This window comes from Dreissena polymorpha, chromosome 7, assembly GCF_020536995.1.
Source record: "Dreissena polymorpha isolate Duluth1 chromosome 7, UMN_Dpol_1.0, whole genome shotgun sequence".
NCBI classification, from domain to species: domain Eukaryota; kingdom Metazoa; phylum Mollusca; class Bivalvia; order Myida; family Dreissenidae; genus Dreissena; species Dreissena polymorpha.
This window is the reverse complement of record NC_068361.1, coordinates 76,914,410-76,929,256: the sequence shown is the minus strand read 5'-3', so window position 1 is coordinate 76,929,256 and position 14,847 is coordinate 76,914,410. Positions and strand designations below refer to the sequence as shown.

Below are 14,847 nucleotides of genomic sequence, written 5' to 3'. Positions count from 1 at the left end.
TATACGATTGTTTCTGTATTACTACTGGAAGTAGTACGTGGTTCGTCAATTAAAGATGTTATTGACACATTTGTTTTACTTTTAGATATAAAATATTGTAAGCGGGACGCTTGAAATCGGAGGCGTGGGTAGTGTGACGATTTTGGCCGGTATTTTATCCTTTAGGTTCATTATTCTTTGAGTTCTTTCCTATTATTTACACCAAAACGAAAGTACATTTCCCGCGAACAAGCATTCGACTATTCGGTATGTTCCACGCAAATAGCGTGTGTATTTTGGGTTGATCATTGTATTTTTATGTACATAATTTGATGATTTAATAATACAAGTCGGTTATTAAGATGCACAATATGTATTTCATAATATAGCCACAGTATTATACAATTACTGTTTGAAACGGTAGGGTTGTGTTTACATGAAATAGTAGGGTGATGTCTTTAGCAAGCGGGTCACGTGGTATATATATCAGTATATAAAGCGCTGCTCTTATGGGGAGCGGGCAGTCTGCGTTCGATCGTCGAACAGTTCACAACGTTAAATACGTTGCATTAATGAGAGACCTTATACCATTGAAATTATCTGGGACTGTGGATGCCTTTTGAGTAGAAGTGACCAAAGCAACTTTGCGCACTACACCATAGCTTGCTGGGTAGCTTCAATAGAGACTCATACCTTTGTCCGGGTCACAGGTTTTCATTGGTAATATAAGACAGTGCACGTTTCTGGTCTCTTAGGTCAGCCTGAGCAAGGGACATCTCTGTGACTTTGGATACTTTCGAGTGGAGGTGACCCTGGCAACTTTGCTCACAACATACCATAGCTTGCTGGGTAGCCTAGAGACTCGTATATAAGTCCGGGTCAAAGGTTTCCATTCCAGTTAGTGCACGTGTCAGGTCTCGTAGGTCAGCGTGAGTCTGTCAAGCTACTGATTGTCGCTTGTACAACACTGACCGATTGTCTTCCTTGCATAACGCAGAGGGGGGACATTGATTGTCTTCCTTGCGTAACGCAGAGGGGAGACACTGCAGACTCGTTGCTATAGGTGTAAGACACCCGAGGTGACCCAAGTCACCAAAGACACCCGAGGTGACCCAAGTCACCCAAGACACCCCAAGTCGACCCAAGTTGACTCAAGTCAACCCAAGTTGACCCAAGTCAACTCAAGCCAACCCAAGTCGACCCAAGTCGACCCAAGTCAACCCAAGTCGACCCAAGTCAACCCAAGTCGACCCAAGTCAACCCAAGTCGACCCAAGTCAACCCAAGTTGACCCAAGTCAACCCAAGTCGACCCAAGTCAACCCAAGTCAACCCGAGTCGACCCAAGTCAACCAAAGTAATCCAAGTCGCACAGGACATACGGAACCGGCTTGTATAGAGGCAAATTATATTATTTGTTTATCAAATCACAAGGCTAAGGAAAGCCCGAGGAAAAGCCATTATATATATATATCCCGAAGGAACGGTAGACACGTTACACCATGTCATTAGAACGGTATACCCAGTTATGTTAAAGTTACGCAGTAACTCAATTAAGACAATATAAATCATAAAGTAAATATTATCACACATTTGTAATAATATCACTTTGTTTACACAAATACTTTCTGTTTTCGTCAGGTTTAAGACAAATGTGTTGAGACGAACCGTTTTTACGGCGGACTGGAGCTACCGATCTCCAATGTGGTGTTTATGAATGGTGCCCTTGACCCCTGGCGTGTTGTCAGCTCTTATGGCACACTGCGAAACGCGTACAGCGACCATGAGAGCATTCTCATTAAAGATGGATAGTTAATACGTAAAAAATAGGTAACATCAGAGACATTATATTGAGAAACTTCCAGTAATACATGTATACGCTACTTGTTTGTGAAGGCAAGTCCTTTTCCCTACCCAATGCCAATTCTCTACACAAAACCAATTGTCTAAACACCACCAAGTCTCTAAACAAGACAATTATCTACACAAGACAAATTCTCTACAAAAAAACAAAGACTTGCCTACACAAGACTTATTCGCAACATAAGACCAATTTTCTACCCAAGTCAGACTCACAACAAAAAGCTTCTTTACACAAGGCCATTTCTCTTCACACGACAAATACTCTACACAAGACCAATTCTCAACATAAGACAAATTCTCTACACAACACCAATTCCCTACACAAGCCAATTCTCTACATAAGACAAATTCCCTACACAAGACCAATTCCCTACACAAGACCAATTCCCTACACAAGACCAATCCTCTACACCAGACCAATTCTCTACACAAGACCAATTCTCTACAAGACCAATCCTCTACACAAAACCGATTCTCTACACAAGACCAATTCTCTACACAAGACCAATTCTCTACACAAGACCAATTCTCTACATAAGACCAATTCTCTACACAAGACCAATTCTCTACATAAGACCAATTCTGTACATAAGACCAATTCTCTACACAAGACCAATTCTCTACATAAGACCAATTCTCTACACAAGACCAATTCTCTACACAAGACCAATTCTCTACATAAGACCAATTCTCTACACAAGACCAATACTCTACACAAGACCAATTCTCTACAAGACCAATCCTCTACACAAGATCAATTCTCTACATAAGACCAATTCTCGACACAAGACCAATGCTCTGCACAAGACCGATTCTCTTCACAAGGTCAATTCTCTACCATTACCATTTATGCACACAAGACCAATTCTATACATACCTTCCAATTCTCAAGACAAATTCTGTACACAAGACCACTTCTCTACAAAATGCCAAGACCAATATTATATACAATACAAATTCTCTACACAAGACAAGTGCTCTTCTATCTTGCAAGACGCTCTAAACAAGACCGATTTCCTACAAAAGACGGATTCCCAACATAAGGCCAACTCTCTGCACAAGACCAATGCCCTACAAACACAATACCTCTACATTAAACTACTTCTCTACACAATACCAATACCCAACACCTGACTTATCTCTACAAATTAATAATTCCTGCACAATTCCATTCTCTACACAAGACCAATTCCCTACACCAGCCAATGTGGTACATAAGATCATTTCCTTAAACATTGCTTTGAAATACAAACAATACTTGAAAGAAGCAATACTCAGAACTGAGATCAAATGCATTGAACGCTCGATACATATGTTGATATTTCAAAGCATATACCAAAACACTCATCATCACTCTTCATTCACATGCACGGTCTAATTAAACGTTATGAAACGCCTGTAACAAATGAAACGACCATGTATCTTCTCTTTTCAGGCACTGCCCATTGTGCCGATATGATGCCTCCCAAAATGACTGACCCTCCGGGACTTGTGGACGCGCGGAAAAAAATATCTGATCATATCGGTCTGTGGATCAAATAAACAGTTAAAAACCAGTTGTTTTAATGTCATTCAGAAATATTTATATTAAGGATGGTAACGAATATCCGGTTATCCGAATACTTGTTAAGTATCCGGATTGTAAAAGATTATCCGAATAGGTGATTGAACGATATTACCTTTTTTTATTAACACGTTATCTTCATTATCGTATATTTCGACGTTTTTCTGAACACCCTTAAAATTGCTGTTGCCCACCGCGTTATGGTGTTGGTAGTAGTCATTTACTTATAGCAGCATACGGATATCCGGATATATTCGGATACTGGATGCGGTTATCCGAATACCGATTTCGTTCACGATTACCATCCCTACACATTTTTTATACAACTATACCAACCTTTCGTGATTATTAGAGACTGTGTTGTTCATATCAACATCAGTGCCTTTCTCTATGCATTAAATCAATGTTAGGTAATTGTAAATGTTTTTGTGTATCACAAAACTTAAAGACCTTGTACACAGATTTTCGGATTCCAGACAAGTGTCATTAAATTAATTAACTTACAGAACCATTTAAAAACGACGCTCGATATTTGAGCTTGTGTCTCAATCATGAGTATTATACAATCAAAAAAGAAAATTGTCATTTTGCAAACGATATAAAAATTATTTTGTACTAAAATGCAGTAAATCGGAATGTCAATTATTCCAATAAAATGTACCTTAATTTCTATATAAAAATAACATTTTGAGTGAATTCAATGTTGCATAGTCGTATTTCACTCTTTCCTTTTACATACACATTTAATGCATAACGCATTTATATAGTTTTCATAAATCACTTGTAAAATAACAACTTTCCTACCGTTTATATTACTGGCGTTAGCTCCTTTCACAGAAAATGCGCAAACAAAACACACCGCACGTGTGGTTCAATTATTTAAGAAAGCGGTGACCTTGTTTACCAACCCAATACACGTTTCTTGAAATAGCTGTGAAAAGCCCAAGGTATCCCCCGCAACATATGCTTTGTTTGAGGATGGGTGCAAATTGGACGGATGAACATAATGATAGATGGACGGACGGAAGACAATTACAAAAAACTAAGACAAAGGAAGGTTCTTAAGCCTTCACAATTTATTTAGGTGAATTAATAAGTCGTGCGTTTTCCACAAAAACATTCAACGTTTACATACGCTCAATTTTCCGGACACAAAAGTGCCTATAGTAAAAAGCATTTTTTCAAGATACAAAGGGCCATAACTCTGTTTTTAACAGATGGTATACAATGCCGTTTGGCATGCATCATCCTCTTATGCATATATATACTCATACCAAGTTTCAATGAAATCCGCCAAAGCACTTCCAAGATATGGCTCCGGACACAAAAGTGCCTATAGTAAAAAGCATTTTTTCAAGATACAAAGGGCCATAAGTCTGTTTTTAACAGATGGTGTACAATGCCACTTGGCGTGCATCATCCTCTTATGCATATATATACTCATACCAAGTTTCAATGAAATCCGCCAAAGCACTTCCAAGATATGGCTCCGGACACAAAAGTGCCTATAGTAAAAAGCATTTTTTCAAGATACAAAGGGCCATAACTCTGTTTTTAACAGATGGTGTACAATGCCATTTGGTGTGCATCATCCTCTTATGCATATATATACTCATACCAAGTTTCAATGAAATCCGCCAAAGAACTTCCAAGATATGGCTCCGGACACTAAAAAGCATTTTTTCAAGATACAAAGGGCCATAAGTCTGTTTTTAACAGATGGAGTACAATGCCATTTGGCGTGCATCATCCTCTTATGCATATATATACTCATACCAAGTTTAAATGAAATCCACCAAAGAACTTCCAAGATATGGCTCCGGACACAAAAGTGCAGGACGGACGGACAGCCGGCCGGACGGACGGACAACGCCAAAACAATATCCCTCAGCCTCTGGCGGGGATAAAAAGCATTTTTTCAAGATACAAAGGGCCATAAGTCTGTTTTTAACAGATGATGTACAATGCCATTTGGCATGCATCATCCTCTTATGCATATATATACTCATACCAAGTTTAAATGAAATCCGCCAAAGCACTTTCAAGATATGGCTCCGGACACAAAAGTGCCGGACAGACAGCCGGACGGACGGACAACGCCATAACAATATCCCTCCGCCTCTGGCGCGGGAATATATTCATACCAAGTTTCAAAGAAATCCGCCAAAGCGCTTCCAAGATATGGCTCCGGACACAAAAATGCCTATAGTAAAAAGCATTTTTTCAAGATACAAAGGGCCATAACTCTGTTTTTAACAGATGGTGTACAATGCCATTTGGCATGCATCATCCTCTTATGCATATATATACTCATACCAAGTTTAAATGAAATCCGCCAAAACACTTCCAAGATATGGCTCCGGACACAAAAGTGCCTATAGTAAAAAGCATTTTTTCAAGATACAAAGGGCCATAAGTCTGTTTTTAACAGATGGTGTACAATGCCATTTGGCATGCATCATCCTCTTATGCATATATATACTCATACCAAGTTTCAATGAAATCCGCCAAAGAACTTCCAAGATATGGCTCCGGACACTAAAAAGCATTTTTTCAAGATACAAAGGGCCATAAGTCTGTTTTTAACAGATGGTGTACAATGCCATTTGGCGTGCATCATCCTCTTATGCATATATATACTCATACTAAGTTTAAATGAAATCCACCAAAGAACTAACAAGATATGGCTCCGGACACAAAAGTGCCGGACGGACGGACGGACAGCCGGACGGACGGACAACGCCAAAACAATATCCCTCCGCCTCTGGCAGGGGATAATTAGTCAAAACATCATTTTGGATGAAAAATAATCGAATTATAACGAAAAATCAACTTCTCTGAAAAAAGATCACTATCAAGTATATTTTTTCAAAGAAGTTTATTTTTCGTTTTAAATTGATTATTTTTCATTCAAAGCGATGTTTAACTAATAAATATCATAGCCACACGTTAACCACCTGTGATATAACGCATATTCAATATAAATAAGAAGATAAAGGAAACACCTTATTTGTTTGGCAGTAATTTCCAGTTTCCGTTAATAACAAAATGTTTGTTTAAATAATTGTTGTGTGTATTTCACCGTCTGTTGACAGACAACCCATGTGTATACGGTGCGAAACTGATTTCGAGCTCAATTTACATGAAATAAATGAACCTGCTTCTATAAAAACTGGGCGAAATGCATGTGCGTAGTGTCAAAACTGGGCAAAATGCATGTGCGTAAAGTGTCAAAACTGGGCGAAATGCATGTGCGTTAAGTGTCAAAACTGGACAAAATGCATGTGCGTAGCGTCAAAACTTGGCGAAATGCATGTGTGTAAGGTGTCAAAACTGGGCGAAATGCATGTGCGTAAGGTGTCAAAACTGGGCGAAATGCATGTGCGTAAGGTGTCAAAATTGGGCGAAATGCATGTGCGTAGTGTCAAAACTGGGCGAAATGCATGTGCGTAAGGTGTCAAAACTGGGCGAAATGCATGTGCGTAAGGTGTCAAAACTGGGCGAAATGCATGTGCGTAGTGTCAAAACTGGGCGAAATGCATGTGCGTAAGGTGTCAAAACTGGGCGAAATGCATGTGCGTAAGGTGTCAAAACTGGGCGAAATGCATGTGCGATAAGTGTCAAAACTGGGCGAAATGCATGTGCGTAAAGTGCGTAAAGTGTCGCCTCATGTCTTTGCATTGACCGTTTCATGATGGATACTACAGTTTGAATCATTCAGTGCATAGTGTTAAACAAATAATACAAGTCATATTTGTTTGTATACAGTCTAACCAATCTGTGCTTGGTTGTAGACTGCTCCTCTACCAACATCATCAGCATGGGTGCCGCCGTCTTAGAATGTTTCAGCCCTTTTAATTCCATTAACATTCTGATAGCGGTGGGCCCACAGTGATGATCAGTCACTGCGTGTTGGTTGATTGCCTCCAGCTCTTCTCCTCTCGCCTTAGCCACAGCCAGCTTGATGCCCATTCAACTGCTTGGCTCAGCCCCTGGATAGCCACTTGTCTCTCCCTGCCAGTAGCTCCTACTGCTGTCATCAGCCTGAGCACGGACTGCGAACAGAACCCTCTAACGCCAACTTCCACGGAAAATAGCCAAGTACGCCAGCCTTGTTGCTTGCACAGATCCATGAGTTCTGTGTACTTTGCCTTCTTCCGCTCGTACGCCTATTCGCATCTTGCCTCCCATGGTACTGTCAGCTCTATGGTGTCGAGCTTCTTTCCTGTCTCTGACCACAGTACAATATCTGGTCGTAGGGTCTTCTGAACCACGTTTGGGAAAACAAGCCTTCTTCCATGGTCAACTTCCATCTTCCAGTCTCTCGTGCCATCAAGAATTGATGCTTTTGTTGGTTTCTGTGTCTTCATGGTCTCACCCGATTTGATGAAAGCGATGTGCTCATGGCGGGGGTAATTACCACGTTCCTTCTTTCGTTCCTTCTCTAGCCAGTCAGCCAACCAACTCTCCGAGGACCAAGTCATGCCTCCATCTATATCTTCCCTGTGTCAGTGCTGTAGTGCAAGATGACAGAACATGCTCTAGGGTGCCTACTCTATTAAACGGGCTGCATTTTGGATCTTCTGCGAGTCCCCATCGGCACAAGTTCGCTGGGGATGGAAGTAGATCATAAAGGGTATACAACGGAAAAAAATACCTGCCCTGGCATGGACGTCGCCATCTTGACTAAAATCTGAACTGGCGTCATTTTTAAAAGCAGTATGTTCATGCTCTAATTATTGAAAATAATATTTAAGCTAGATTATGCAATTTAAGAATCACCTTCTCGTTTGATATTCAATTAAATTAATACCAACTGTTTACAAACTTATCTAATACGCATGCAATTTGAGTTATAATTATATAACATTAAACATAACTATCTTTTGTATCATTGTTCGTATTATTTTCTTTGGATCGGCAAGCTTCGATCTGATTTATTTAAGTTAATTTAAGCACACTGCTCATTATTTCGTTTTAGAAAATAAGCCGCGTCATGCAAAAATGGGTCTTATACCATATGCGGCCAGCGTAGTACTTGCCCAGCCTGCGTATCCGCGCACTTTGATAAAGAGCTTTCCAGTCCGCTAACGAGACCACAAAACCTTGCACGACTTTAGCTCCTGATCAGTTGTATACGAGCTCTTTAAACATTTTCATACCCGATTTTTTGAGGATGACTAAATTTCAAGTACCTTAAAATGTCAATACATCTTATTTCTCAGCGATTTACGGAACGTATGGCTTTCATCCCATACACGTCAATTGATAGAATCAATATAAAGAGTGGTCCAAATAATTTTACGAAAACGTTGGAGTCAAGAGATACTTTTGCGACACCCTGAGTCATGTGTCTGACAACAATCTCAAGAGACTCGTATCATAATTAGCACGTTTTGCTCAGGTGAGATATATATAAACGGTCGGATGCCAAGTATGGGGTTACTTCATGTCCACTGTCATTCTGCATATCCTTTGACCACTGCTTTGACGCATCTTGACAGACCTTGTCACAGGTTAGCAACATGTGTTTTAAGTGTCTTAAAAAGTATTTTGTTTAACAACACTAAATTTATTGGTGTTAAGTTATTAGTGACATATGAGTGAAAGAAATTGGAGGATCAACATGCAGACACGTTTTGGGACCAGATCAGAAATTAAAACCCCAACCTTCTGCTCTTAAAGTCCAGGGTTAAACCACTAGACCAAAGAAGCACGCCTAAAACAGTACACGTGATTTACAAAGGTTGAAAAATATAATAACAAACAGGTTGAAAAATATAATAACAGTCATAAACACACATTTTAACATCAATATATTCTTGAATAACAATTATGTTTTACAGCTTCTTTCCTACATACAACAATAATACATGTACAACACTACAACCAAATATACTTCATACATCATTCTGTAAAAAATGTGACTGTTTTCAAAGAACTAACCAGTTTGTCACAAGCAATCTCTTGATATAGAATAATGTACTAATGTTAACAACTATCAATAAAGCATATGAACATTAATTAACAATTCCGATTCTGCGTATTTCTGTAAAGAACTAGGTATGGCAAACACTTTAATTTAACATACATTTTATGACAATTCCAGTGATATGAAGTGATTTTTATATTCAACGTTACATGTAGAATTTATTTTATGTGTCTCCTATAGTAAAGATTTAAACAGAGGTAATCTATTTCAATCATACCATACACTCACAAGATGTATGTGACAAAATAAAACATAGATATCTGTTTAAATTTTAAATAAATTTCAATTAATAATTTTTATATTTTCATTGCCAATGAAATTTTCTAACTTAACATAGAAATCTCACCTCACTGATTATACACTATGCATGCATGAAATTGAACTAACTTGACATCTACAGTAACAACTTAAACATAGGAAATTATATATTATAATATTAATTATATTCAATATCCTCATACAAACAACATTCATCTATTTTCAAAATTGCCTTTTTAATTATTCAGATACATGCTGGCATCACTTTTTTTTAAAGATCATGATAAATGCCTTTGAAACTGGCTCACTGATTCACAGCAGCGGGTGAATTATTTCTGTTCACCACGTCTAAACATCAATGAGAACCTACACAGTACAGATGTAAAACACTTGATTAGAAATCATGAAATGACAATGAAACTTGAAATGATTTACACCGCCTAATTGTGATTATAGTTCACATATCTACAAGCGTAGATTCTGGTGCAGCTCTGGTTTAATTGAGTACACCTTTTCTAAAAGTTTGCTAAGGGCCTCAGGGCTGTTTTTCTGCACATTTTTCTCGATGGCTTTGATTTTCTCATCTGTGTCCCTCTCTATCTGTCTCTCCCTGTCACCTCGGGAACCCAGTACCTGGGAAAAAGAAAAACTTTATAAACTTCCCTTTAAGATTTAAGAGTGTTTCAGCAAACTTATCATTCTGGAGTGGGTCTTTCTTTTTTCCAAGGAAATACAAATAGTGTAAAACTGTAAATGAACTTTTTGCATTGTTCATTTTCATTGTGTTTGTGTTAATGGATCGGTCAACCGAACAAGTAAATGAAAACTTTAATGGCCCTCACAAAATAACACTTTTACAGTAGTTAATTTTATATTAAGATAATCGTCACCATTTTAAGCCAGTTTTTTCCCCAACATGTATTATTTGCATTATTTTCTGACCTATATAGTATGGCAATGTCATAATAGTTGTCAATATTTCCATCTTGGTCCTTATTAAAACAACCATGTACTTTTTAAGACCCTATATCAATCCATTTGAGTGTACACATTACTACAGCATAAAGAATATCAAAGGCAATGTTCTATCACTCTTCAAGAAACTCTCTTGATTCTCTACCACTTGTGCAGATTTACTAACAAAATAACTTCAAAATGATTGCTCAAAGTCACCATCCTTTCATGGTAACAGAACCCAATGCCATAACAAATAAATTACATACAGATCTGGAAGGCTATAAGTTTAGTCAACTTTTTCTTATTAACTCAAAATCACATTGATGTTCAACATAGTCTGGCTTTCATATTTTTTTAAATATTTGCATTAAATACAACAGAAAAGTATTTTCAATATTGTAATGACTAAGGTCCAACTTATAGAGTTGGATGGGAGGTGAACTACATGTTGAGATGTAAAAAAATATTTTTATTTTATTTTGGGGGGGGGGGCTTTCAATTGGGAAATTTTATGGCCCATAAGGGAAAATATACAATTTTTCCATTAGCAATGGAGCCATATATCGGCCCCGAATTTGAACACAAAAATAACACTGGAGAATCAAACTTACACTCTGTTCATATGCCTTGTACTCGACCTCACGCTTGTTCCTGTACTGCTCAATCTCAGCCTGAGCCTCCTCCTTGGCCTGCTTGAGACGCTTACCCTTGCCTGAAAAAGGAAAAAAAATTCTGTTTATAGTTTGGCAAAATGACAATTTCCAAATTAATTGTCATAGTTTAAAAAGAGATGTGTTTGTCAGAAACAAAATGCCCCCTAATGCGCCGCTTTTATTTTATTTTTTGACCTTTGACCTTGAAGAATGACCTTGACCTTTCACCACTCAAAATAAGCAGCTCCATGAGAAACACATGCATGCCAAATATCAAGTTGCTATCATCAATATTGCAAAAGTTATGACCAAGGTAAAAGTTTTGGGTGGGACAGGCAGACAGACAGACAGACAGACAGACAGACAGACAGACAGACAGACAGACAGACAGACAGACAGACAGACAGACAGACAGACAGACAGACAGACAGACAGGACAGGACAGGACAGGACGAGGCAGGCAGGCAGGCAGGCAGGCAGGCAGGCAGGCAGGCAGGCAGGCAGGCAGGCAGGCAGGCAGGCAGGCAGACAGACAGACAAGAAGAATATACCAAAAAGAATATACCCTCGATCTTTCGATCCGTGGGCATAAAAAGGAATTTTATTCAAACAAGCAAAATAACACTCCTGAGTGACATTGAAACATTTATACATGTACTCTAACCCCATATCCTAGCAGGTCGGATATTCTCGGGCAATGACATTCATGGCTTTTGTTACAAACATACATACATTACCTACTGGTTATATCTGCAAGAAAACATCTCTGACTGCAAATTTGTATTTATTCTTTGTAATTTAGTGTCCAAAGAAAGATGGAGAACATAATTTTAAGCCGAAATTATCTAAAAATCCGTCTTGAAATGAAGTTTCTTTCCCAATCCACTTTTTCACTTTTATTTATTTCTTTCTGGTTTGTGTAGGTGCTTGGGTAAGACATTATTATTATTGTTAAAATAATTTGGGTTGACACACAACTTATTATTGTTGTTGTCAGACTCAAACAGTATTTTAATTTGTTAGAGTTAAATTTATATTTTAAGAAAAGAATATGAAAACTGATTTTTTTTTTAATTGGACAGAGTTTGAAAAAAAACATGTTAAATGTATTTATTTATTTTTGTGTCTTAAATTCCAATAATTTAACATTGTATGATATTTTCAACTAAATTGATTGCTGCTTTTCATGAAATGTCAGATCTTTGTTTATTCATGATTGATTTTATTTAAAGGCTCTCTATCCTATTTACAAAGCAGGTACATGTACCTTATGTGATTATAGATTGGAATGAGGGAAAGTGTTGTTGTTTTTATTAAGATTACAGATAACATGTATGGGTTTTCATTATAAAAGAGTAATTCTAAAGGAAGTTCAGTCAAATATGTTTGCATATTAAATTATTTATTGGCTAGAAAAACATGGGATTTACATGTGAATAATTGTTCCTTAAGCGCTGCAAGAATACAGTGTTGCAGGCTATTTTAGTATTTATAGTCATCCATCAAAATAAAATTAAAGAACAAGAGGCCCATGACGGCCTGAATCGCTCTACTGGCTGGAATCAATAGGGCTCAAGCCCTTGATAGTATGAACAATCTGAGTAAGTTTTAAACAAACAGACCCAAAATAGGAAATTCATCGCATAAACAAGAAGAAACGTAAAATTTAAACTTCAAATGGCTCCTTTTCAACAATAAGTTGGACAAATTTTCTTCACTCTCAATGGGGTTCTTGTCCTTGATGATATAAAACATCCGTTGAAGTTTCAAAAGGATAGAACTTTATATGTAAACAAACAAGAAATGTGTTTGTCTGAAACACTATGTCCCCTTCTGCGCCGCTTTGATTTGATTTGTTTTTACCTTTGACCTTGAATGATGACCTTGACCTTTCACCACTCAAAATGTGCAGCTCCATGAAAAACACATGCATGCCAAATATGAAGTTGCTATCTTCAATATTGCAAAAGTTATGGCAAAATGTTAAAGATTTTAATTTTTTTCTCAAATTCAAGGCGAGATAATTCTGGACTTATAACTCCGATATTGCTCATTTTCAATAGGGTTTGACTCATCATTCTGATAAAGACACTGTGCAAGTTGGGAAATGATTGGATGAAAACTGTGGACTTAATTGCATAAACAAGCCTTATTTCACAATTTTCTCAAATTCAAGGGGATATAATTCTGGACTTTTTACTCTGATGTAACCCATTTTCGATAGGGTTCAAGTCATCATTAATATAAACACACAGTCACTTAACAAGTTTGAAAAGAATCGGATGAAAAATGTGGACTTTATCGGATAAACAAGAGAAAGTCTAACGCACGCACACACACACACACAGACAGACAGACACCATGCCATCCCTTAAGCTCTTCTTGCCTATGGCCAGTAGAGCTAATAAAGCTCTCAATAGTAAATTCGCATAGGCTAGTCTATTCAATCTCTTAATCGATATAAAAAGCTGTTGTTTGGATGCAAATAATAATTAATTTAATACCATGAGAATTCTTGGTAAAAACAAAGTAAAATGTCCCTTAATATAGTTGACCAGAGCCTGGTTGCAATAATTCAACTCTCAGCTTTTTTTGTTGAGAATGGCTATGCCCCATCTATTGTCCAAAGGTTCAAAATGTTATCACCACTGCAAAGGCTAAGAAACACTGATACTTCAAAAACTTTTCAACGTTAAACCGTCTTAAGCAAAAACTCATACAAATGCTACCATTAACGCAAGAAATAATTGCTTTTTATTTACTTTGTTATGTTTTCCCACGCTATAACCACCATTCAGGGGTGGCGAAATTTCAAAAAACTATACTTGTCCACGGACAACCATTTAGGAAATTTAACTTGTCCGCTGCTGAACTACACTTGTCCGTTAATGTTTATATAAATTATAAACGCATTTATTGTTTAACCTACACGTGTACCATTATAATCAGATCCTACGGTGTACACCTCCACGATAAAATCGTGGCCAGTTACTTAAAACTGATGATGGCAACGGTGTAATCATCGTTGAAATTGTGCACTTCATGCGTAACATTGTCAAAACATTTTTTCATCACTTTAAGCGTTTTAACAAAGACTCGTTGAATTAATTACACACAACTGTAAACGTTTTGTTTATTCTCAAATGAGCATAAGCAAATGTGTAATCCGACAAACACTTCCGAATTTGAATGACAACCATTGCCATATGCAACGTAACTATCCGGCTATGCTCAAATTTTTATGAATTAAAACATGAAAAAAAAATAATGCTTGAATTTAGCGAACATTTGGTATTACTAATGCATTTTAAAATTAAGACAAACTTTCAATATTTAGATACGGAATGAACGAGCAATCTAGCCTGTACACTGTCTAACAGTCTGGCCGAATGTTGAAAATGCAGCATGCCCCGGTCACTTATAGAATAAGGGAGATCACTGCGCAGGAGAGTGCCCGTATTTGAGCTTGATTGATCCGCAAATAGCACTGACAATGTAATCGCGTGTCAACATCCGGTTTTGTAAATCTTAATAACGGCTTTAATACAATGTTTTTTTTTGTATTCCTCGACCCGACTGGTTG

The 14,847-nt window shown here is 37.6% G+C and overlaps 2 protein-coding genes across 2 annotated transcripts in view; one reads left to right on the top strand and one right to left on the bottom strand.

Annotated features, from left to right (window-relative positions):
• The window catches only part of LOC127837362 (putative serine protease F56F10.1), a 197,735-nt gene extending 194,339 nt beyond the window's left edge, over window positions 1-3,396 (top strand). Inside the window, exon 11 of the mRNA XM_052364328.1 lies at window positions 3,276-3,396. Within this exon, the coding sequence (XP_052220288.1) occupies window positions 3,276-3,382 (107 nt within the window). The 3' untranslated portion in view covers window positions 3,383-3,396. The remainder of the gene's footprint in view (window positions 1-3,275) is intronic.
• A 5,807-nt stretch (window positions 3,397-9,203) lies between these two features.
• LOC127837757 (V-type proton ATPase subunit G 1-like) overlaps window positions 9,204-14,847 on the bottom strand; it is an 8,530-nt gene continuing 2,886 nt past the window's right edge. The window contains exons 2-3 of the mRNA XM_052365107.1: window positions 11,223-11,323; window positions 9,204-10,287 (exon numbers count right to left, since the gene is read on the bottom strand). Of these exons, the coding sequence (XP_052221067.1) occupies window positions 10,120-10,287; window positions 11,223-11,323 (269 nt within the window). The 3' untranslated portion in view covers window positions 9,204-10,119. The remainder of the gene's footprint in view (window positions 10,288-11,222; window positions 11,324-14,847) is intronic.